Raw genomic sequence first — 25444 nt, forward strand, 5'->3', positions numbered from 1 at the left:
AGCATTTGCATCATCTAACACGTGTGACAAGGCATAAAAGATTGTAACAGCCTTCACAAAGGTAAAAGTTAAAGTGCTTTTAAGTCGTGTGCTCCCAGACATTAATTCTGTGCGATTATCCATCCATGTTTGGTATCAATTTACAAATTTTTTTTAGTTCTGAAATCATGTATATACATATTATATATATATACACACACATATACATATATATATGCACTCACATATGTATTTTTTAATAGATATAAAATCTCAGCCACTCAAATGATCAAAGCATTAGGGAAAGAAGCCAAAAAAAAACCCACCCTGAAAACACCCCAAAACCTTTTCTGACTACATGCAAGTCACTTAGCTAAAACTAAGGCTATATCCCTGGTAGTGTGGGAAGTGCTAGTGCAGCACTCAAAAATTACACCGCTTTACATAAGCCGAGAAAAGTTTACTGTCATTTCAGCCGTGCCACTGAGACAACATTTTGAAACTGGAGACCTGAAACTATTTAGCAACCTTGACTTGAATAAAATCAGAATTCTAAAGATTATTCAGGATCAGACCCCAAGTAATGAGATATGTTTGGGGCAAGGATCCACTTCCATCTGCATAACTAAAGGCAGAATCTGGGTCTCTCAGATTAAAAAGAACTTTAAAAAAGTTTAAAATGTCTTTTCCCCTTTCTTCCCCTCCATACATGACTTTACAGTTCACAAAGAACAAGTTAAACAAACACAGAATAATCTTATTATCCTTTTCCATTTCTTTCATATTTTCCATCATCACTACTTTGTTCCAGAACCAAACTGAGAAGCCCTGCTGAAAAGCACACACAACACTGTCTGAGTACTCTAGAAATACAGATGCCAAGTACGTCGTATCTTACTGTCCTTTAGAGACACTTCCATAATCTCTATTTCTCTAAAACTTTTGCTAGTAGCAGTTGAGGGATAACACATTTAAGACATTTCTAGAAACTAGCCCAGTGCCCATTACTATTTGACTACTACCAATTAGCACTATGACAAGGCTTAACAAATACAGTTATCTTTTAGCATTTAGTTTCTTTTAGGGTGGCAATTCTTTTAGAGTACACTAAGAAACTGATAATAAATGTGACTGGAGCTCTGGAAGTTTAAATTAGACAAGAAATAGAAAAAAAAAAAGTTCTATGTGTTTCAGCTGACAAAACCACAGGAAAAAAAATCATCCCTGGTCTCATAATGCATAAACGAAGCAGTTAGTGAAAGATGGAAGCAAAAAGAATGACAGGAAAATATCTCACCTTCAAGTGCAACATTGGCATGGAACTAATGGCACAATGCTAAAGAGATTTGAGAGCAAAAGGATAAAGAGATTTAGGAACAGGTTAGATTTATATATGGAAGATGAGAGCATCCACAGTTAGATCAACTTCCAGAGGAACAGTGTTGGATGCAGCAGAAGCAATCAAAATACTCAAGTTACTGGGAAAAAGCAGTCTTCCAATAACCTTGCAAAACTCCATCACTTATGATATTAAAACATAAATTATCATTTAGTTTGTGTCTCCTTGTGTCTCCTTCTCTTATAATAACCTTGAAACAGGCAGGTGCATAGATTTTGTTACAGAGCTGGTAAATTTTCATGACACACTTGCAAAGCTCTTTAAATGTTACTCATCTGTCTTCATTTTCAGTTCTCCAGTATATGGGAACAGAGGGTTTTAAATAGCCTTTGTCTGAAAATCTCAGAATCATACACAGCTATCAAAACTAGAAGGAAATCTGTTACTGCTTAAAGTAATTTGTCAAAAGGGTAAATAGTTAAATTTTACTGTGAGTTAACTGAAGGCTTAATAGGAAGATACCAATTATAGTCAAATATCCCAGCTAGGTATTTGCTGCTGAACTACTGCATAATCATCACACAGTGACTATTTGAAAAGGGTTTGGATTTTTTCTTTCTTTCTTTTTTTGTTAGGTTGTTTTTTTATATTTTTTCTGACATATCACAAGGATATCACAGAAAAATAGTACAAAAAATGAACTTCAAAAGTGCAGATGGAAAATTATATGGAAGAGAGAAAAGAAGGTGAGTTTAACAGTCAGGGACTTCAATAATTAAGTTTTTAAAATACTCTAAAAAATCAAAACTTGCTAAAGATTGTTAAATGTTTTAGGAGAAACGTGGACTGTTAGGGCTGTCCTCCAGAGTTTATACTGAAAAGGCTATTATCCTTTTGGAAAGGTAGAAATCTTTATTCCATAATTCTGGGTACGTTTGAGCCTGTAACTTAAATAAACTCAAGCTAACTTGAATGAACAAGACATATATGCTTTTTGGTGCTTTCTCTTGCCTTTAAAAAGCTATGCTTTTATGCACAAGGCAACAAAGGAGCACACTGATCCAGCTTGCTCACCTCTTATTTCACATCTCTGGGGAAAGTGGTGAGGAAGACTGGTCCATAACTACCACCTTGGACCAGAGGTGCTACTACCAGGCACTGACAGCAAAATGTTTCAAAGAAGATACGGTGGTGGTGGTGAAGGGATAAATTGCTGGATTAACACAATCATGTATCACCTCCAGAGGCAACCCCTAATCAAAATTAAAATTCTTGCAGGTGTGTAGTAAACATAGGAGAATGAAATGGGGTTCCTCTGGAAAACAATGGGTGCACTTCTGTCCAATTATACACATATTTTTCAGTGTCAGTCATGATCTGCATAGCGACAAGAATTTCTAGATCTTACTGAATCAAGGAGAGTCTGGGCTGAGCTGTCAAAGACATCACCTTTATCCACCTCCATTTTAGAGGAATCAAGAATGCTTCGTTAATGCTAAATTAACATTTAAATTTGAAAACCAACAACTGTGCTGACAACAGAAAGTAACAAGAACAGCCTGGAACCTTATGTTGTGCTGTTTTATATCACACATATTTCAGGGCTTTTTACATTCCTGGTAGACAAGAACACAAGCTTACTATTAGTGAGCTGCAGGCTTTGACTCAGTTCATGATGGCATGAATATGAACTATCCCTCTTTCTGTTTCAGAGAAGGCAGAATACATTAAAGTAGTAGGGTAGAAGATACTCTCAGAAGTGGACAATTATCAGACTCACAGCAGAGGGGGTGTAATTCAGACAGTTGGTAGCTGTTGAACAGGAACAAGCAAACCTGGCTATTTTTCTACCCAGCTGTTCTTTGCACTGATACAGTTTTCACAGATATCTTCCAGTTCCTCAAACAATAAAATCGTGGTGGCCAGCAGTCTTGATGTGCAAAGTGAACACAGACACTGTGACTTTCCCTCTACACCTTCTTCCTCATATTGACTGTATTGTTATGCAATTAAATCAAGTGCAGCATTAACTAATCCTTAAAGAAGGTAATTCAGATAATTACCAGCCCATTAACATGACCTCAAATTCAAAAAAAGGTTGCAACAAATTCAGAAATGAAAGGCATATATAATGACATGAAGAGGTAATTGTAACATGAGAAACTGAAACATAAGCTAGATCAAGCAGATTTGGTCACACGAACCCTAAACTCTTTGACAGCTCATTTTTTGATAAAGGAAATGCAATAAATCTTAACGACATTAACTTTAGCAAAACATTAAATATCATGCCCGTCAGCAATTGTTAACTAAGTTGTTGACAAGCAACTGACTAAAACAAAGAGCACAGCCAGCAGGAACAATTGAAAGGGAAGAAGAATTCTCTGAGAATGTCTTCACATTTAAACAGATTTTTGAATATTTTGAATTATGACTCAGCACAAAAAAAGGAGGAGTGGGCTGATAAATTTAAGAGATGTTACCAGCTTCCAGAAAGTCTGGGATACTGCACAAAAAGAAATAGATGACTCAGAAGACTGAAACAGCAGACATGGGATGAAAGCCGTATACTATATACTCAACGTGTTCTCAGTTCATAGCAAAATTCTCTGCTGAAAACTTGAATTTGCTTGGGAGAAAGAAGTCCTGGATGCACTTCTTAGTGCAGCTGTCAAAAAGGCAACCATGACTGTAGGATTCATCAGTCAAGGAATTTCTAGTAAATATATAAGTTCCATATATTCCAATAGTATATTCTAATGTTCCCATCCAAGACCTAAGACAGTTTTGACTGCCCATATTTAAAAAAAGATCAACAATCAGAACACCAAGGTTATGAAGACCTTATTGCAAAAAGAACAAAAGAAGAAGGCTCTACTTACAACCATAAATAAGACTGAACAGATACATCTATTGCCTACAATTATTTGCCTCACCAGTGCAGATTGTTTTGAAGGATTACTTGTCTGAGTCTTGACTCAAAGACAAGTAGGTACAAAGCAAACAGAAATTAATTCAGAACAAAAATAAGAAGGATCTCAATGAAAAGATCAGTGGAAACAGTTGTCCAAACTGAAATGGCAAAGCCTACAGAGGAGCTCAATACATTCTCAAAGAAATATATGTGTGTATACACTATATATATATGTAGGCATATATATTTTAAATTCAAACACCTGGAAACAGATGAACACAGTACTATGTGACCTAGAATACCTCTTAAAGAACATTATTAAGTTCCCTAAATATCCCTCTGGAAATTGGGTAGGATATTCCGCTCTGCTTCTTATTTGCTTCTTAAGTCTGAAAACTTATATGCACACAATTTTGCAGCATTTTATGGAAACCTTGTATTTCACTCTTTGTATATTTCTTCAATTTTTGTAACAACTGAGAAAATTTTTGCTTTGTGTCAACTGCTTAGGTAGTTGGGGAATGAATCTTTAAAAACAGTGTTTGGGGTCTTAAAAACTTACATAATTCATTAACTATTTTGAATGGGAATATTATACATACAAAAGGATAAATAATAGATGTATTTATACCACACTATTTATAGACATCTATTTAAACTGAGAAAGGGAAAAAATAGTTAAAAAGATATATAGTAAATAGACAAATGGTGAATGGCAGAGGAATAGGGAGGAAGAGATTCTGAACATCCAATTTCTATTCCAGAGAATTTGAATTGTGAGCAAACATCCTAGTATTAAACAAAAGACAAATACACATTCAGACTCTGACAGGATTTGCAACTTATATATGTATGTGTATGTACATTAGCCATTCATTATTTCCTAACAGTAATTCCCTGGAGTATACATTTATCAATCTAAAATATGAGTCTTTTAAATAGTAATAAAAAAATTAAGTAATACTGATAACCCCAACAACTGGACAGAGCTGAGAGTTTTATCTGTCTGCACTGCAATGCTGACACATGGTGACCACAAAGCTTTTTACAAACTCCTTGCATGAAGGGCTGCACAAACAATTCTACAATATCTCCAATTGCTACTGCCATCCTATTACAGCAAAACCATGCCAAAGATATGTGGGCATGAGTAATGATGCTCATGAAAAAGTGCAGCACACGCTCTTTAGACACTGAAACAAAGTGAGTATCTTTATATCTTTAATATCAAAGGTTCTATGGACACTACCTATGTTAATCTCTATTTTCAATTTAAAAATTAATGCATTTTTAACTAAAAAAAGACAATATAGTGCATTTTTAATCTATGATTACATTGCAGAACACATGATTGGTTTAATAGAAAATAGCAACAATTATCTAATTGTCACTTAAAAAAAATATACTAATCTATCAGTAGAATAAGGAAGAAATGCATTTAACTGAGAATGAACTGAATTGGAAAAAAAAGGTATTTCAGGTATGACAACCTAAGTTTTTCCATTCATCACTATTTCTTGCAAACACAAAAAAGTACTAGGGTTTTAGGGAGAAAATGTAAAACTTCAAATGCAATTTGATTGCTCCAGTTATCCAAAAATAATTTTAATTAGTTGTTCTACTGAAGATTTGCCAAGAAATTCAAAATCTCTATTCAGCAGTGTAATAGTGACAGCAAACTAACTATCATGATCTTACATGGCAGATATTTAAAAATGCTGGTGTATTCTCTGTAGATATGTCTCAATTCTCATAGATATGTGTTCTCTCAAGCATACATGATCTTGCATGCACTACTACTTAGTAAAAAACCAAAAAACCTACATTTAATGGTGGAAAAAAAAAGCCTTTAAAATCCTTGTCAAACTGAGTACCACATTTTCACTCGAGTGGTCTGTTTAAAGATCCATTTTAGCTACCCTTCCAGATAAGCTTACCCATAAGAATCATACATTTTGCCATAGGTAGAAAACAAATATAATTTGTCACATGTTGTGCTATACAGACATTTCTGCACAGTTGCTGCACTACACTAGAATGTCTGAAGGGGAAGACACCCCAGGTAGTTGGCTGCAGACACATCTCAGCAACATGGCATGTAGTTGCAATTTGACACATAGAGTCTTTATAAATCCAATGTCTATGAAGTCAAACAAATCTCCTTCTTATTTATAGTAACAGGCGAGAGCAGATCTCTGCCGTCTTGTTACACAGATGGTTGTAACATTTTTATAGTTAACTTACAACCACTGATGCCTAAGGAATAGACACACATCTGCCCCAAACTGCCAGTCCTGTAGGCTCTTCTTTTCAACTTTAGCTAGCAAAAATACAGTCGAAATACGTCTAACAGTGTCACCTCCAAAAAGCTACCACAACAAAAAGCCCCACAAAAATTTGCATAAAATGTATTATTATTGTTAATGCTATAAAGATTGGACATTGATCACACATTACAGCAAAAAATACAGTAATATGAACTGCAATCACGAAGTCTGAGAGAAAATACATAGCCCCAAATTCCATATGCTGAACTTAGGAAAAATGTTTGGAAAAAAACTCATTAGAAGCTTCTAAATTTATTTTTAATTAAACAGAATTTAAAAAGAGCCTTGTATTTCATATAAACTACTGTCCAAATGTTTGGGTTTTTTTTCTTTAACTGCTTGATAAAAAGCATGTCTGGCTTATCTTGTAGAAAGGAAAGAAATTGCCTAGGATTTTCTTCTCCTGCTTGAAGATACAATTCCATGTTTGCTGAATTTCCACATATTGCCAGGGTCTTCAACAGAAAACGTACACAGAAAAGAGCTAAGCTATATTTCATTAAATGCCTCCTCCCATTTGAGACACTGGCTGTTCACAGAAGCAATCCTCTAAATAGCTGAGTTACAATCAAATGCTTGTTTTACAAAAAGAACAGATGCAGAAAAGTAAAGCCATAACTGAACCTTGTAACTATAAGAGTTGTCAATTAAGTTCAGTGAAAGCTGAAACAGTCTGATGAAATCCTGACCGATGGCAGCTTGGGCAAATAATACTTATTTATAAATATGTTCAAACAATAACAGATCTAGGCAGGTTCTTGCCTTTCTCTTCCTACTCTTCAAATTTGAAGAGAAAAGGGCTTGTGAAAAAGTAGATCTGCATGTGCAAGTCTAACTACAGAGCTGAAAATGCATACCTGGGAAATCAGCTAGAAAACAGATTAAGGAAAAAATGAACTAACTTTTTGCATACAGTTACCCAATTCATTTGGCTTTGAATTTTCCTTCATCTGGGATCTATTCAAATTATGTAGAGTGGAACACTGAAAAATCCCCTAAAAGACAGAAACCTTTTATTTTTGCTAAATATTCTTTTTATTCTTGGCTAGTTTCTACCTTTACAGCTGCCTTATAAGAAATTCTGTACTTTTTGCTATCTGCTAATATCTACTATGAACACAAATCTACAGAATGAGAATTTGAAGAACCCAGTATGACAGTTTGCTTTGAGGTAGAAAATTTATAAAAATGGACTCTGCTACATAACAGACAAGAATTTCTGCAAGATTCATATACATGAAGTTACACATGACAACCAACTCCCCTTGGACTCTTAACACATCACCTTAGTCCTGCAAACTGTACATCTTTCAATTTAAGCTTGCCTTAGTAGCATGTGACAACTGCATCACTTAAGATGGACATCTACTTCTTTTAATGCCATAATTCACTGAGTAAAAACATACCAAAAGGGCTGGATATTTCGATTACTGAAAAGGCTGATTCCATGCCCTGTTTAATGACTGCAACTTATAGTAATATCTTTCTTAGAAAACTGCTTATTTATTTTTGGCCTATATTCACTTGCAGCACATATTCACAGAGAGATAGGAATGGCACTAAAACACTTATCTTGTTCACTTTCAGGAGTGTAACTGTTATGATTGCCAAAGCATTTTTGTTCCAAAATAAATTCTGACTAATCAATTAATGGGTTTTATTTCCACAAAGTTACATTAGGGCCTGTTATACTGTCCCTGGTTAAAACTAACATGGACAGTGATTTCTTCACAAACAAATATCACAACACTTCATTATTAAAATGCAAATGTTAGGTTTCAATTTTAGCCAAAATCATTTCAATACAGGAAATTTTCTGAATATCAGAATAACAGCAGGGAGAAAATTAGGTCAGAATGCACTTTGTGGGACTGTGTTGCAAAAAGACCACTGCTATTTGTAGCTGCATACAGAGGAGAAATAAATGTATTAAGAAGTAACCACCATCAACAATATTTTGCTGTTATAATTAGTATCTAAGTTATGGATGAAAATCTGAGGAAAAATACATTATCATTATTATTATTATTCTTTGTTCTGCTTTTACTAAATAATATAGTCATATGTCTATTTTCAAAATCAGAAGAGAAAAATTACAATATTTACTTAGTGGAATTCTTTCAACATAAATATACGGAACTGGGAGATTTATTTGTTGAAGCAGCTATTCCTTCTGCTTTTTCCACCTAGATTTGTAAACCTCATGATCAATTTAAAACATTTAGGAATTAATCCTGAAGATCTACTACAGCTTTCACATGGAAATTAAATTTAAATTAGATTACACTGTTTTTGTAAAGCAGTTTGGAGTATCAGTCCTGTCACTTATTAGTTGGATTTTAAATTAATAAAGTGCAAGATGACAATTAAAAATATGTTAAAAGAGCCATCTCCTAAAATGCTGGTAAAGTATATTGTTCTTGGTTAGAACACCTGACAATCTCTACCGTATTTACATATTCTAAAATATTAAATAAGACAAATACTTTTACTGCTCTATTTTCTCTGTTGTCTGCAAAACAGCAGCAGAAGGTAAGGCATTGCCTGCAGCATGACCACTCTGCTTTCAAACCACTTTTGTGTTCTGGATTAATGCTTGCAGTCTTTTCTAGTGTATAATCATTGCTGCTGCAACAGAGAATGAGCAACATTTTCCAGTAGATCTATTTTATTTATAAAAATAGATAGAGGAAAGGTTACCCTAAAAACTTGAAAAGCACTTTTAAATTCTACTAGATACTCATAATTTTACAGAAGAGCAGCTAGGAGGAAAAACAGGGGGAAAAATTTTTCTCCTGAAAGTAACCTTGAATCCTACATATGGCAAGAATCCACCATAACTAAAGAAATCAAAAGGGAGGTGAGATAAATGGAAAGATTGTGTAGTTACACATATTAGGGATGCAGTTGCAGCATCTTAAATTTCTTTCTTGTCTGAGATATAAATGATGATGACAACCCAAGGTTACAGAAAAACAGGATGAGGTACAGTCAGAAATCTGAAAGGGAAGAGGAAAGAAGTGGTTCCGGATGTCTGAAGTGAACACATAAAGTTCTTGCAAGAAAGAAGATTACAGACAGACAGAATAAAGAAATGATAGCAAAAAAAAATTAGAAATCAATACTTTAAAGAAGTGAGCATACAGAACTGGCTGCTTTAATACACACAAGCTCTGCTCCTCTCAGGTGGTCAATGGTTAAAAAAAGCAAACAGAATTTTTCCCAGTAAGGGCTTTCAAGTCCAAATAAAGTTAAACTGCATTTTGCCTTTGACTATTGATAAGAGGTTGCCCGGACGACTGGATTTGCAGTGTTGCCTCTCAACTTCCTCTTTACTTCATCCTCTACCTCCACAAGCCTGTCAAAACTCACTCCAGTGCCTGTTACACTTAATGTGGAGTCAAAAAGAGAACAAGAAAGTATAGATGAACTTTCTGGAACCAAAAGGAAAAGTCTCCACAGTGATGTTTAAGGAAGTCTAATCAATATCACAGCACAAGCCATTATGAGTCTGGATACTCTGGCCAGAACAGTCAATGGATATTGGTGGAAATATTTCATACTAGTCTTGCTTCAGCTGCTCCCACCTCATCCTGAGGAAGTCACTGCTTCTCTAAAAGGCTAGTGGGGCCTGGAAACTGTCAGTATTTCTCTGGTTACTAAGATTTTCAGTAAGATTTGTCTGTTTATACAAGTTAAATGATGTCCAACCCCAAAAATGCAGGTACTACATGGCATAATGTCAGTACACATCTGTACTCTACATTCACCTCACTAAATAACTTCCTCCCTCCTTCCTCCCCAGGTCCCCCCTCCCTTTTTTTTTTTTTTTTTTTTTTTTAATATGGTAAGACTATTCATACAAGTTAGAGCAGAGAACAGCCGAAGCAGCCCACACACATATGTACTAGGTTTAAATTCTTTGGAAGACTATGTTTTTCAAGCTTTCCTTTTATTTATCCAAAATGGCACAAGCAAAAGATGTTAAAAAAAACAACTTGACAGAATGGTTGGGGAAGAAGTGGTCATTTCATAAGGAAAGAATATTATTTTCACAGAACCTCATGTCATTTTTATGTTTACACAACACGAGTGGTACAGTTGAGCATATCACATACTGACAGATTAACAGGACCTCCTACCTTGACTTCATTCTCTCATGTATTCTCCCATGCTGGATACATTGTTGGCCCAATTCATCATTCCGTTTCTTCATCTTCTCCAATCTGCCATGAAGATACTCTTTTTCCTGACTAAGCTGGTTGACTTCAGATCTACAGAAGTAAAACAAAGCGATGATGGATGTTGTCAGATTTCATCCTGCAGTGTGCCATCAATATGTGGTTTCAGCATTTATAAAATTTCATACATTTATATGTAATGCATAAACAAGCCATTACTAGAACTCACAGAAACAAAATGCTGTTTCAGACAATCTTAAGACAAAAGAACACGATACTGCTGGGTATCTTCTAAATATGCCACTGGCAATTACACAGTTATAGGTTGGCTACGCTAATTTCAGCCTAATTTACACAGGCATGCCATTTGGCATTATGCATTGATGTTAAATAAGATTAATAAATGTAAATTCATACTCGTTAAGCAAGAATTTGGCTAACATTTTGAAAACACATTTCAACTTCTTTATTAGCAAAAGCTAACATTTAATTTAAAAAAACAGTTACTAAAACCTTGTTCAACTTTTACTCTGCTTTACAGGCTGAACTCTCAACACTTCACAGGTTGAACTCTCAGTAGTAGTACTGTTTTAGAAACTTTAGTAACCTCCTATGTCTAAAATAACATTGCACAGATTAAAAAAAAAAAAAAATCAACAACAAAACCCCCATAAAACCCTCCCCCACAAAAAATATCAACATGCAATCAAAAACCCAAAGCCTCACTAAGAGGAAAATTAACAAAACTTCAAGAAACAAGAGACAAATCATACAGGCACACACTCATCTACATAAAACTCAGCACAGCCTTTAAGAATATTAGTCACTTCTAAGCAAATCTTATTCTTCACGGGTGAGCAAACACACCAGATCTATGAATGACCTGGGACTGCTACTTGCTACATCTCTAACCATCAGCCCATGGAGAAACAGGCATGAGCTGTTTCTTAATATCAGGAAAAGACCTCAGATTAAATTGTGATAAAATATACATTATGCACTTGTACAATTTTAACTCTTTGGAAAAGGTTAATGAGAACATGTCAGAATCTGCTATACCATCAGAAAGTACGAATCAAAAGCAAGCAAATTTGATTTATGGCATCTGCCACTCCATATCTCAAGGTTAAAAAGATTCAGATATATCTTTAAATCATAAACTTAAATATGCTGCAATTACAGCAGAAAGATACTTTACCTTCCTGGCTGTTACAAAATGCAACAACAACTGACATTCTGAAAAATACAACAAAGTGCAGGCAGGAAGGAATACTCCTCCTTCAAAAACATGTTGTTACATTGACAAGTCAAATCTAGAAATGACAACATGATCTTTTCATGTTTAAATAGAGAACAATACATGGTATCATCTGTGAATCTAAAAGCACTTAGCAAAGGAAACTTTGGACCAAGACTGTATGTAATTGAATTTAGATTGAGAGTTACAGCTCTATTAAGGAAGACCAGAGACAAACACATCAGAATTGTGCTGATAGATTTGTACATCAAACTTCAGTGCACACCATTTTCCTGGATGGGTATATAATAGTGGGCAGGATGTTATAAGAAGGTAGCAGAAACTGAATTTCTCCACTGATCATTTTACAGAAATACTAGTACTTAAATGTCAGCATTAACAAAGCATTGCCAGCTGGACCAACTGTTATTGCACAATGTGAATGCAGTCTGTACTTGATACTGATAGTGTAAGACAGACAACCAGTGGATAAGAGCAAAGGTTCAATGCAGAGCAGCTCAAAGAGACCTGACACAACAAAGCCCAACCAAGTGATAACAGTGACTAAATTCAATTCTGCTTTCCTTTTTTGCCAGCAAAATTCAGCAACAGCATTTGCCATGCAGGAATACTGTAAATTATCACATTTGTAGGGTGTCTCAACTGGGAGATCCTGCTTATTTTCTGTATTTATATGTGACTGTCTCATTCATGGAAACAGCAGAAGTAACTTTCAAGGTGATAAAAGCCTCAAAGTTTTAAAAGGACTTAATCATGTCCATCAGATTTGAAGGTGGCCAAAAGTCTTTCTGGAAATATCAAGTAATTCAGATCAACCAAAATGCTACTGAAAATGATAAATAATGAAACAAAAGTAGGTAATGAATTAATTAAAAACATGAGTACCATAATCTTTCATCTCTAAAATAGAGCTCTAAATGCCTGATGCTTTGAAGCACATTGAGTGCCATCTTCTCTTAAAACATCTTTGGCAATTACAGTTAAACACAGATAAAAAAAAAAAATCTAATTATGACATTATTTACCCAATATTGTTTTCATGTAACTGTCTAAGAGTCTGACCATCAAGACTTATTGTATTAATTGACACTGAAGTTTTGAAGACAGCACATACGAAGGACAGAATGATTAGGTCCATGTTAAAAGGTTCATGTGTGTTGGCATTAAATGGAGAATACTGCATACCAAGAGTCTTCCATCATCACTTTTCAGTGACTCCCACACATCTTTAGACACTCCTTGCATCCACCTCAGTTTCCAAAGATTAAGATAAGACAGCTAATTTTATGTGATATTTCAGTAACTTCACACATTGTTTGGTTTAAAAAAAAAACCAACCCAAACCAACTGTAATTGTACTAAGCCTAGAACTGTACTGCATAGTACATTTATACAGAAGTAGAAATTCCACCTAGACAGAGGATGGATCAGTCCTGTGTAATTGCTTCTGAACGACTCTGCTCCCAAGGTATCACAGCAGGAAAACAGAGAGGGAGGTGTCAAAGCAGACAGTGCTGAATTCAGACATTCATGTCAGAGATTCATTATGAGTTCACTCATAATGCCAGGGACAGAGGTAAATTAGAGAAATCTATGCACTAATCACTGTGTCTGATGGATCCTGCACAACTAAAGGACACAGCATGGATGTGCTGATGTTGCTCCACCAGAGCTACTCTGGGTCCAACAGTCTGAGCAATAAGCTGTGGTGGACTCAGTAGAAACTGAAGCATGCAGGCATTTGGAGTGCTGACACTGGAGCTGAACTCAGCAGGAAGGGGCACTTCTGCAGACTCAGGCTGGCCCCACAAGTCAGGCAGTCACAGATCTGTGTGTGCTTCTGAGATCTGATACACTCCAATGACCTGTACAAAACCATCGTTATTTTGAAACTGCACAGAACAAAGCTACAACATCACATGAAAATGCAAAATGCATGCTTGTAATTAGATGCATAATAGATTTTGCTAAATTTAATTTACTTGTCACTATATAAAAAAAACCTGATGGGGGCAGAAGGAACAACAGCAACAAAAGCCCCTCTATATTTCTGGATCCACTTAACTACTTCAATTTCTATTTAAAAATCTCTTTATGGTTTTATCTACCATCTTTGCTGTAAGAGTCTTGGAAAAAAAACCCAAAGAGGTTAGTCTCAAAACACTTAAATACTAAAGGCAAAAGAAGTGAGGAAACGTTAAATTGTCACAATTAAAGTCAATCTTTGTGCATTGTTAGGATGAGCTGATTTTTGAACACTAAGGTGGCAATGCTGCCTTTACTCTTCTGAACCAGGTTTTGCATTTCAGTGCTTTTTAAACATTGCATTTTCCTGCTCTTAAAACCAATGGTTTACTTGCACAGAAATTAAATACACGCTCTAAAAATATTTTCTGCTGATGCAGTATTGTTGCATGTAATTTTAATGACTGAACCTTCAGACAGACTGTTCCCCATCCTCATACAGCTACCTTCAACAAACATTTCACTCCTGGTATTGAGTGCAATGACTGCAGTCAACCAAACATGCAGAAAAATAGTTCAGCCGGGTATGTGTTCTTTACTTCAATTAAACTCACACAGTTGGATGCCTACTGTTGCCAAACCAGTAATATAATTTATACATTATAGTCCAAACAGTAAAACTACACTAAAAGTCATTTAACAATATTTATAACACCATAAAATACAGTGTTAAAATATATGAACTGCAATATGTACCAAAATTATAAAATTTGTTTCTCATCATCAGTGATTAAAACCAGGATCATTGCTCTAGCTTCAATACTCACAACCCTGGTGACAGATTAGAATTCAAATCTTAATGATCAATTTACAATTAACAAGATAGAAGTGAAACAAATTAAACCAACCATTATATATAACGAGACCCAATGGACTCCCATTGTTCCCCTTAATTACAAAACGCAAATCACAAATACACAGTGGGTAGTGTTAAGCATTAATCTACAACCTAGAAACTCAGACAGTGACAATCAGAGGGAAAAAAAAGAACAAAACAAGAGAGAAACAGAGAAGAAATCAACAAAGGACTATATTTTTAAACATGCCTATGCATACGAAAACCTTCACAGACACGATCTTCTTTCTGCACAGCTTGAGGGGTTTATAATTCGTCTGACATTGTCTTTCTGATGCCTTTCTGTGTAGGGACTAGCTCAAAAAATGGTTCCAGCTCATATATAAACACAAAAACTTCAGTTTAGATTTCTCAGAAAACTTGCATTAAATATAAAAATATATGTGCCATTCACATGCATTCCACTGAAATTGCAGAAATATGTAGTTGTCACAGATACATCTGAAATGTCTCTTATTACAAATGGGTACTTCCTATCAAACCAAATAGAATTTAAATAAACTACTACTGCATTTGCTAATAAAAGAGCTTGAGTGTTCCACCAATTAAATAATGATATTGGTAGCATACAGTTATTTTTTAAACCTATGGAAATGAAAGATTCTAGAAGCACAGCAAGAAAATACAAATTCAGGTCCAAAATTCAATTTATGGTAAGGTCAAAAATATGGAAAAAAATGGAAAAATATTTTCTGTGAAAATAATGCACACTGCTGCTTTGTGATCTGCTTTTATTAAACATAGGAACTAAGTCATAAAATCTTCCCCAAATTATTGCTTTTTTCCAGAAGACAAAACTACAGTATTCTGTTCCAGAATGTGGTTTTACACTGCATTCAGTGACAATGAGCTGAAGGTTGCCATTTGGAGAGGTGCTATGAGACATACATGCGGATCATGCATTTACAACTTGGCTAAAATAATTTTCTGCATCTCATCTCCTGATCACATCACTTTGTGAAGCCATCTATATTAGTCTGTCATTTTCCACCATCTCCAGTTCCACCTTGCTGTTCTCCTTTTAATCTTCTTTTTTCTCTCTACCTATTTCTCTGTCCCTGTCATTGACTGCAGCAGCTCCCACTTCAATGAAGGCAAGCTCAAGCTATTTTAGGACCACTTCTCAGAACCACTTTCATGCATTCCTCCTTACATAAGTAAGGAAGTTTCTTGTGTAAAAAAATACCACTTCCTGGAGATGCAAGAGGGCTCCTTTTCTCATTTTCAGGTCCTTGACATAGTCAGCTAATGCTGCTAGGTGGAGAAACACTTGGCAATCTCGAGTATTTACTTTCAGAGAATAATGTGTTTTCACAGTATGTTTTCTGTCTTTCCTTCATCCTTTACAGTTACTAGTCTGTGACTGTGAGCTCTAGCAACAAAGTCTGTGTGCTTTTTTTATTGCTGGAATAATAATACGATTTGAATCCATTTAGATTTTGCATTACTTTAGCAAAAGAGCTCTACTTTTTCAGAGGAAAAATTCTGTTTGCTTCTCTCTCAAGTAACCCTCACAGCATTTGCACGGGAAGATTGTTTACAGTCCCTTAGGTTTCTCATTTCTTACCAAACACTTTGGATGGGATTCATCTCCCTACTTCAGCCACTTAACAGCTAGTCAACACTTTTATTCAGTGGGAAGTAGGATGGGCAGTGGAGGCAGTACCCGTGGGAAGCATAATGTATTATATTTATTATAGACATACATATATATATACATAATACATATATATACACACACACATATATATATCTGTCTGTCATCTACTTAAATCATTTCTTTTTGACCATTCCTAGGCAGAGGGTACTGGGGTAAATGAGCTCTCTCCTTGAGTAAGTGCTGTCTCTTTTGCATTACCCCAAGAGGATGATTAAATCCACCCAACAGAAGAAGAATCCTCTCTTGAAAACCAATTTCATCTTTGCTGAGTGTTTTCCTTACTTCCTATCAGCCATGAGTTGAATACCAGCCTTAATTACCAAATTTACTTTGCATCTAATTCACAGAAGCTACAGATTGCCAACTCTCCGCTGAAGTCCAGTTTACCACTCTAAATACGAACCCAAAAAAAGTTTCAACAGATAGGATTTTCACACCTAAAAATGCAAAATCAAATTATGTGCTGCTAAAGAACTACAAAATTCATTTTCTTTAGAAGATATTTTGGTCTTACAGAACTTTTGAATAGATACCTCCATAGTTTTGTATTTCTTTAAATTATTATTATTTCCAGGTTTTGCTCTCTTCCTCAGTTTTTAAGGCTTTGAACTTAGACCTGCTATTGATTGATAAGCAGCAGCAGAATCAGAGCATCAACCACAGCAATTTTGATGACAATTATTTTACAGACAATATTCAGTGTCTAGTGCAGTACTGTGAAAAGAGCTTAAGTAAATAATTAAAATAATGCCAGTTTTGACATTGAATCTTTAGCATTTTTCATATAACTTCAGATGAACTTGAATTGTAGCTTTTTTAACAATTTTCTACTCTCCATATTAAGAATACAAACACAACAAAGAAAATACTACGCAAGTTTTACATTGTCCAAGAAATTTGAGTTAATAGTCAGAAACAATCTTAAGGAGCATATATTACATTGATATGATATCTAATACCCAGGACAAAATGAGAAATAATAAATACTAAAATATAAATGAAAAAATAAAGCAGCATGTCCTAGTAATAAAAGGATCAGGTTAAGAAAAATATACGAACCTGTATTTTTCTGACATTTGTTCCAACTTCCTTGCCAACATGAAACATTCTTCCTTTAATTTTGCTATGAATGTATTCTGGGAGGTCAGCAATGAATCCAGTTCTTCTACTAGAAACCATAAAATTATGATACTATAAAATTACAATTATATAAATTTATAGATAACATAGATACAATTTTATTTATTCACAATTTCTTTCTTCTAGTTCATTCCAGTTTTGAAATGTTTTTTTGAACTTCAGCTACTTGGACATCATCACTTACCAAATTAAGGCTCTATGTCAGAATTAGCTAAAGTGTTAAAGCAATGTTGCCACCAAATCTGGTCTTGTAAGAATCACTGTGAAGACTAGATATCTAATCTGGTGGGCTTGCTTTTTAGCTAGAAGTTCGCTGACATTTCTAGGAGGAACAAAATTGGCAAGCCATGCTTTAGCAGACTTTTGCTTGCTCAACTGGTGCAGAGGATACACCAGCAATCCAAATGCTCACACTGTAGACTCATTTCAGTATCTCCTTAAAACAGCAGTTCTTTTATTTACTGTGTCCTGAGTTTACCATGAATAATGTAATTTTTTATTCTTAAACGATAGGATTTAGACTTACTGCCCAGTGATAGTTGAAATGAAACCATTTTATATAGTAATTTTCCGTTACTATCAGTTTGGACTGCACCTAAACTCATGACCTGGAATCTAGGAATCTCTATTCTTTCAAAACCAAGATACTACAAAATTATGTTTCTTGATTTCTGCTTTTAAAATCAGGAAAGCATGACCACTCTCACCCAAATTCTTTGTATGTGTGTAGGGTCATAATAAACAATGTTTTCTTTATAATACATTATAAATGGTTATAATTTTCAACTCTTTCTAATCTTACTAGAGATGTATAAAAACAGACCCAGACATAATATTGTTTCATTTTTGTATATTGGGACAATTTATGCACCAGAAGGGTAAATTACATTTCTCTTGTGCAAAATTACACATGGTCATATGCAGATGTGCTGGCTAAAGGAGGAAAAAATTATTCTAAGAGCTTCTTTTCTTCTCCTACAGTGTAGATAGCAGCCATAATCTAGCTGTTTGCATTCCCTGAACACATGGAAAGGTCCTCTACTGTGTAGAGTACTGTTATCCTACTAGAAAAGGATGGAAAATTGAATAGCAGATATAAACATTCCTGCTATCTTACATATTATCCAGCACTCCTTATAATTAATACATGTTATATAGTTTTCCTGAAAGTACTGCATGAATGGTGGGTAAATATGCTATTTCATTAAACACCTAAGTATATCATGCTCTTTAACAGCTGAAGCTCCTCCTCCTTTCCACGTCCATGGATTATATACTTCATCTCTTAAAAATTCCTTTTTTTTTTAAAATTTATTTATAATATGCACCTCTATTAATGTTGTTGGCATAGTACTTCATAATACCAAAAGCTCTTTTTTGTTTGTTTGGAAAACCCATTTTACTTCCAGATTAAAGTTAGATGTTATTGATGGGCTAAGTCAATGCAATGAAGTCTTCTATTATGAGAACCTGAAGTATGCAAGGGATTAAACATCTTTCTTCTAGATTGAGGATGTGTGGGGGGGCACATGGTAATGCTAAAAATGTTTGAGGCTGCAAAGATTAAATAAAGGAACATATCAATTTGGAGCCAGTGAATTACATCCAGCTGCGACAGTGAATTAAGAACCGATTAATGGCTAAAGCTTTTCTCCAGTTTGGATGCTGAAGCAAACTCATTAAGCTTTTAGAGTAGCTATAATGTGTGTACTGTGGGAACTGTTCAATGCTATTCAGGAGACTTTAACTGTAAGCTCAGAGCATTTCCCGCAGAGCTTCTGATGCTATTTTCTTTATATAACATGTGTGCCTGAAAATCCAGCCAAAAACAAGCCCTTTGTTTTTCTACTTTGTTGTGGTCTCTCTCAGCTTTACGTTTCTTGAACACAGGTAAATAAACTCATAATCCAGATGGTGCAGCAGATGTGAGAGCAGCACTCTGAAATCAACAGACAGTGGGCAATACTTTCCATTTTCTCTTTTAAACGCTAACTAATATGTAATTCGGAATCTCCGGTGTAGTTAGCATCTGCTCCCTTCGGCCAGCCAAAGGTTACAGGTGTTCCTGATGTCATTTCACAGTAAGGCGTGGGCCTGGCTTGTGAGTGAGTGCCCAGGCTCTAATCTTTCCCTACCACCTACCAGTTTTCTCATGCTGGGCCTCCATTTGCTGCATCTTCTGTGTCAGCTCCTGCTCTCTTTGCTGGGCCTGAAGGGCTCGGGCCTTTGCTTCATTGCTAATGCTGTGCTGAATGCTCTCTTTCTCCAATCTATAAAAAAAAAACAATAGGAAATAAAGAAAAATAAAAATCATACAGTGAAGAGGATAAATTAAAAGGGTAAAGCAGAACATTCAAATAATAATAACAAAAATCTGGCCAAGCTTTTCACATTAAACATTCTCCTCCCAATTCAAGTTACACAAACTGACCTTTCTCTTACAATGTCAAACATTCTCCAGTGACTAGTAGAAAATGGATAAAAAGTACAATCTATTTCCTGAGAGAAAATTGGCCCTGCAGACAAAAATAGGATTTTATTTTTAAAAATTTTAAACACAGCCTCATTTTCAAAAGGAAGCTTACCAACATTCACTTTGCACTGAACATATTATTTGCATTTTCTTTTAAACGCTATTTGTTTAATTCTGCAATGAAGCTTAGGGACCTGACCCCGAGATGGACTGGTTCCCAGTGAATCAGCAGGAGATAAGTCAATGGGAGTGATTGCCACAGTGCTCGTGATACAGCTACTCTGAAAGCTTAATGAGTTTTCTTAAGCAACCAAGCAAGTTTTAACTATTAATTTATGTAAATAGGAGATGAATGCATCCATTACAATAGAGTAGACTGCAAGCACCACACAGGCCCAGCCCCTTGTGGTTCTGCTCACTGGGGGGTTGTACAGGAAGGTCTAAAGCCCAGTACTATTATTGAAGTATGCAGGCAAGAGAGCAATTTACTTGACCAGATATGCAAGATGGGGCAATCCACTCCTGAGGCAAAACAAATGCTAGACTACCACACTCCATTGAAGCATTTTATTTAATGCAAGCCAAGCAAAAAGAGCATGGAAAATAAAACCCCAAAAAGATATATGCATATAAATTAGAAAAGATCTTGAACTGCAAATTCAGATCTAAACTTTCCCAAAGGTCGTGAATATTTATCTGGTGCACATTGGGATCCACATTTAAAACGTCAGTGAGTTCACACATACAAGGATTGATTTCTAGATTTCAAATGATGTGAGCAAACACCTTTCTACTGAAATTACATTTAATAGCTTGGGATAGGCTTCAAAAAGGTCTTATAAACATGTTTCATTCTAGGGATATTACCTATTTCAGAGGACTACAAAACAGAACATGGGCACAGATCATGTAAGGATAAAGCCACATCTCATGTGGCTGCTGCACTTAACCTTTGGAATGGTGCCTAATAACCCATCCGAGATATTGCAATATCTCAGCATGACACACACAATGTTAAATCTTCTCTCTCAAATTTACCCCAAAGCAATACAAATGGTGGGTCACATTACACTAATTCCTGGTCCTGATGTTTCAAGCCCTACCTTAGGCAAAACTCCCTTGGAAATCACAGGCAGTTTCTTCTGAGGTAAGACAGCAAATATGTTTAGATAGCAAAAATATTAGAGCATTAAGGAAACAAAGCACATTTTTAAAGGAAATTTCATATATTGAATAGCACTTCAGCACACCACTCTCGGAATTGCTTTGTAATTGTATTGGAGCTATCCTAAGGAATGATGCTCCTATCATTTTTACAGTGTAAGCTCAAAATATGGAAAGTATTACTAAGAATATTTTTCCCATATTTGCTGGTAACCAGTCTGTGCAAACCCCTTTATTTTACAAATGTTTTTTATCTTCAGAAAGTTGTTTTAAGCACCGGATTGCTCAAAAAACTAAAGGAAAAACAAGCCACCAGCACCTCTCACATTCCTCTGACGCTTTCAGCTAAAGGAAGTGTCAGCAGCACAGTATTTTATTTAATAGCTCTCATGTGAGATGGCTGTGTGCAGTTGGGTGCTGTGCAGTCATCTGGCACACAGCTGGCTGGCTGGCCTTCTGCTGGGGGTAACCTTCAGCATGCAGCAAGCTGCACAGCTCAAGGTACCAAGGCAAACCTGTGAAGGTCCATTCCTCACTGCTAGGACCCCTCTCGATGAACTCATGTTAACTAGCAAGTTCAAAATAAATGGAGAATCTACTGCCACCAGAAACACTCTCCTGTGTAGGAGACTCATCCAAAAGTAAGTCATTCACCTGTGTCACTTACTGCACAGAGTAAGCTAGCAGGAGCTCAGAAACCATGCACGTGTGGTGAGTGACCTATGGCTGAAGTGCATATGGGGTGGTTGAAGATGAATTTATATAGTGGATAAAAACTCAGTTGTAAAACTAGAAAAACACAGGTAATTCTTATACAGAAGAGCAAGCAGCTTCTTAGAGCTTAGAAGATTTTAGAATTAAAACACACCCAATGCCACACAGACCAATATCTGAGGTGCTTAGAACTGCTTAGGAGTGAAAAAATATCCTGGAGCCAAGTCTGTCTAAACGGAGTCCTTCATCCTTAAGTTGAACCTGCTCTCTGAGTTCAATCTCCAATGGAAAAATACCCCAAGACATATATGGAGGGAAAAAAAAAAAAAAACCCAAAAAAACCAACAACAACAACAAAAAAGTATGAAACATGCAGAAGGCAGCCCAAGAGATTTCAGGATCTATTGGTAGCTTTCCTGCTACAACCAACAAATACTGCAGGAGTTCTCAAAGCTTTGACACTGTCTGAAGAACTGCAATTTCTTAAATAAATTCTTCCACAATTCAGAGTAAAAGAAAATCTATGGACTGTAGATAGAAGGAAACAGTCCATAGTCCCTCCAGCATTAGTGTGAAGACTTCAGAGGTCTCTTCCTACAAAAACTTCAGAATTTCTTATATTCACTAATGGAGAGCACAGAGACAATGTAAAGCAAAGCTACTACTGACTAATTTTGATGATATAGGTAATATCTGAATCAGAAATGACAGCTAATGATTATTTGTTCCAGAACTGTTAAAAACTTCATCTACAAAGGCCAAAAAATAGGAGATGAGGGGTTAAAGTACACCAGCCTGTTCTCTACTTGAATTCAAACACTAGCTCTACTGAGTGCAAAACACTAAACAGACTAAAATGCACATCTGATTGGTCACAGCACTGATCAGTTTTACTAAAGCAGATGCACTGAACTCAAGGAAACTTTCGCTGCTGTACGATAAAGTCAGAAGCACCCAAAAACTCAATAATGGAGAAAGCTCAAGCTCTTCTTGAGTCCTGTTCTGAAGTACAGGTTTTCCATAGTGATTTTAGTTCTAAACACCTGCTTTAAGCCTGTGTTGTGGCTGACAGGAGCCATAGTTAACTCAATTAATTGGCTGGCATATCTCAATGAACTCGATATTGGTTTGCAGTGCTTTTCAAAAGTTCTTGACAAAACAAAAAGCACCGTGAACTGTAGCATATAGCACAAGAAGAAGAAAATTGCCATCTCTGGCAAACTTTAAAAAAATTCTTGCAGCAACTGAAGTGAAAATTCACTTTGATCTTAAAGCTAACATGAAAGTATGCTGACTGAATCTGAGCCATCAAATTTAATTTAAAAAAACCCAAATACAGTCCCAAACCTAAATAACCCCCTAATCAAAACACCATTTTCACCACTAACAAACAAAAACTGGATCACAGATCCATTTGCAAGAGAAGTCCACTCTCTGCCAAAGGGCTTTGCAGTAAAGAAAAAGGAAGTAGGTAAAAACTAGTGACATAAAAGTCATATTTGACATAACTAAAATCAGCAAGTTAAAAACAGAACTTAGATTTATAAAACTTTGAATTTCACTACACAGTTCAATAGCATGTATTTCTGAAGGAGCCTTTTCAGTTTGGTAACAGTAAAAACACAAAAAATATAAAAAACAGAATGACTCTTAATGTAGAATTAGCCTCTGACTGGAGGCTGCCAGTAAATCTTCTGGCAAAGCAACTATAGTTTGAAGCAACCATGCTTCCTATATTGACTATTTGATTTTCCCATGAGATCAAAGTGTGGCATTTTTTAAAAAAGCTAATGGATCCATTAGTAAGGACTATGAACTTAATTGGACAAATTAAAATACTCTAGCAATTATCTCAGTTCACTGATACACAAGAGGTTATCATAGCATTATTTCTGACATCTTCATTTCATATTAATTATATTTTAAAATATAACTATAAAGTGTTTTAGCTTTCATTTATACTTGCTTTAACCTGAACTTCACAAATCATTAAGGAGTAGCCAGCATTTAGTGTTCCAAATGCTTGAGCTATCTGAATTAACCAGACTTGTCTAAATGATGACCAGTCCTGGAACTCTGCACCCACACTCAGACTTGGGCAGCAGGAGGACCAGTCAAGCCTCACACTGATGCTTTTACCACATGCCTCAGTGGTTGAGAACAGATCTCTTTCCTAGATAACACCTAGCCAAGTGGGCCAGCACTGTGAGCCACTGTGCAACAAATTACCTCAAATGAAAGGTCTCAGCTGAAGGCTCTCTTAGCTCTTCCAGAGGAAATGAGCTTTCTCTCCCAGTATTTTTGAAAATAAATGCATAGCAGAAGATTCTCTACCAAACTGGAAAAGTTTTGAGGAGTTACCCAAGCATTTTATTTCCAGTATCTTTAGTAAAATCTGCCATGAAGTCACTCAAATCAATTAAAACACTTGAAAATAGGACTTGAAAGACTATAGGTATTAGGAGCCCTAAAGACCAAACAACTTTGAGTAGAAAGGCTTAGCAGTGCTTTATGCATATGTTTTATGTTCTGAAACTTCCCACAATACAGCAGACTGTCCATTACAAGCAGTTTTCTGAATCACCTTTTCATAGACTATTTTTTTCTTATTATTTCAGCTACAAGTGTCAAAGGAAGAATGAAAAACCAGAGCATATCCTTGCCCATCTCTTAGGCTACAGGAGGAAAAAAAATCCAACCAAACAAACTATACATAAAAAAAGAAAAAAGCATAAAACCTGAAACAAGATGTCACAATACCTGACTTATTCTCTAAGGGGAAACATGAGAAAATTTTTTGCTATCTCTAACTTTATTACCAGACACTATTCAAAACTCACAATGATAAAGGTCATAAGAGAATGTATACAGAATAAGATCATATTTCACAAACTTCTTCCCCCTGAATTTATTATGTATCTTTGTAAGTATGTCATACACAGAAGAATAAGGTCTCTTTTTTTTTTTCAGGTTAGCAGACAAGTCTAAAGGTTCATCTACAAACATGGAAAAAAACCCCAATTTACCAAGAAGTCATTCTCTGCAGGAGTAGCCTTAAATAATTCTCTCTATTAATGTAAAACTTCCATAATCCTTTTCAGACCAGCCTTTCAATTTAACAGCACTGCAGTACCCCATTCAGCCATCTACAATGGAGAATGTGTTTACTGAGTATTATCATATGCTATCCAATCTTAGTGTTTTCAAACATTTAAGTAAAAAAATGCAACACAGTAAGACTTGTAATTCTGCAGGTAAACAGGTACATGCTGGTTTAAACATAGCTATGATTCAAAATTATTGCTTTCCAAACCTTCTTAATTAACAGAGCTCCAGAGCTTACACCTTGCTCATGTTTGGATCAATTCTATAAGAAGGCTCAGGGTCACAAGATTTATCCCTTTCCTTTAAATC

At 35.5% G+C, this 25444-nt stretch overlaps 1 protein-coding gene across 4 annotated transcripts in view; it reads right to left on the reverse strand.

Moving 5' to 3' along the window:
* The window catches only part of SDCCAG8 (SHH signaling and ciliogenesis regulator SDCCAG8), a 104882-nt gene that overhangs the window by 27781 nt on the left and 51657 nt on the right, over nt 1-25444 (reverse strand). For 3 of the 4 annotated variants that reach the window (XR_013773363.1, XM_079298581.1, XM_079298583.1), the window contains exons 14-16: nt 19822-19949; nt 17599-17707; nt 10702-10833 (exon numbers count right to left, since the gene is read on the reverse strand). Coding sequence is in view for 3 of the 4 variants with exons in the window: in XM_079298581.1 (XP_079154707.1) it covers nt 10702-10833; nt 17599-17707; nt 19822-19949 (369 nt within the window). In the remaining variant the exon portion in view is untranslated. The remainder of the gene's footprint in view (nt 1-10701; nt 10834-17598; nt 17708-19821; nt 19950-25444) is intronic. The other variant, XM_079298582.1, reaches the window with a different exon arrangement.

Source organism: Erithacus rubecula (assembly GCF_903797595.1).
Source record: "Erithacus rubecula genome assembly, chromosome: 2".
Classification (NCBI taxonomy): Eukaryota; Metazoa; Chordata; class Aves; order Passeriformes; family Muscicapidae; genus Erithacus; species Erithacus rubecula.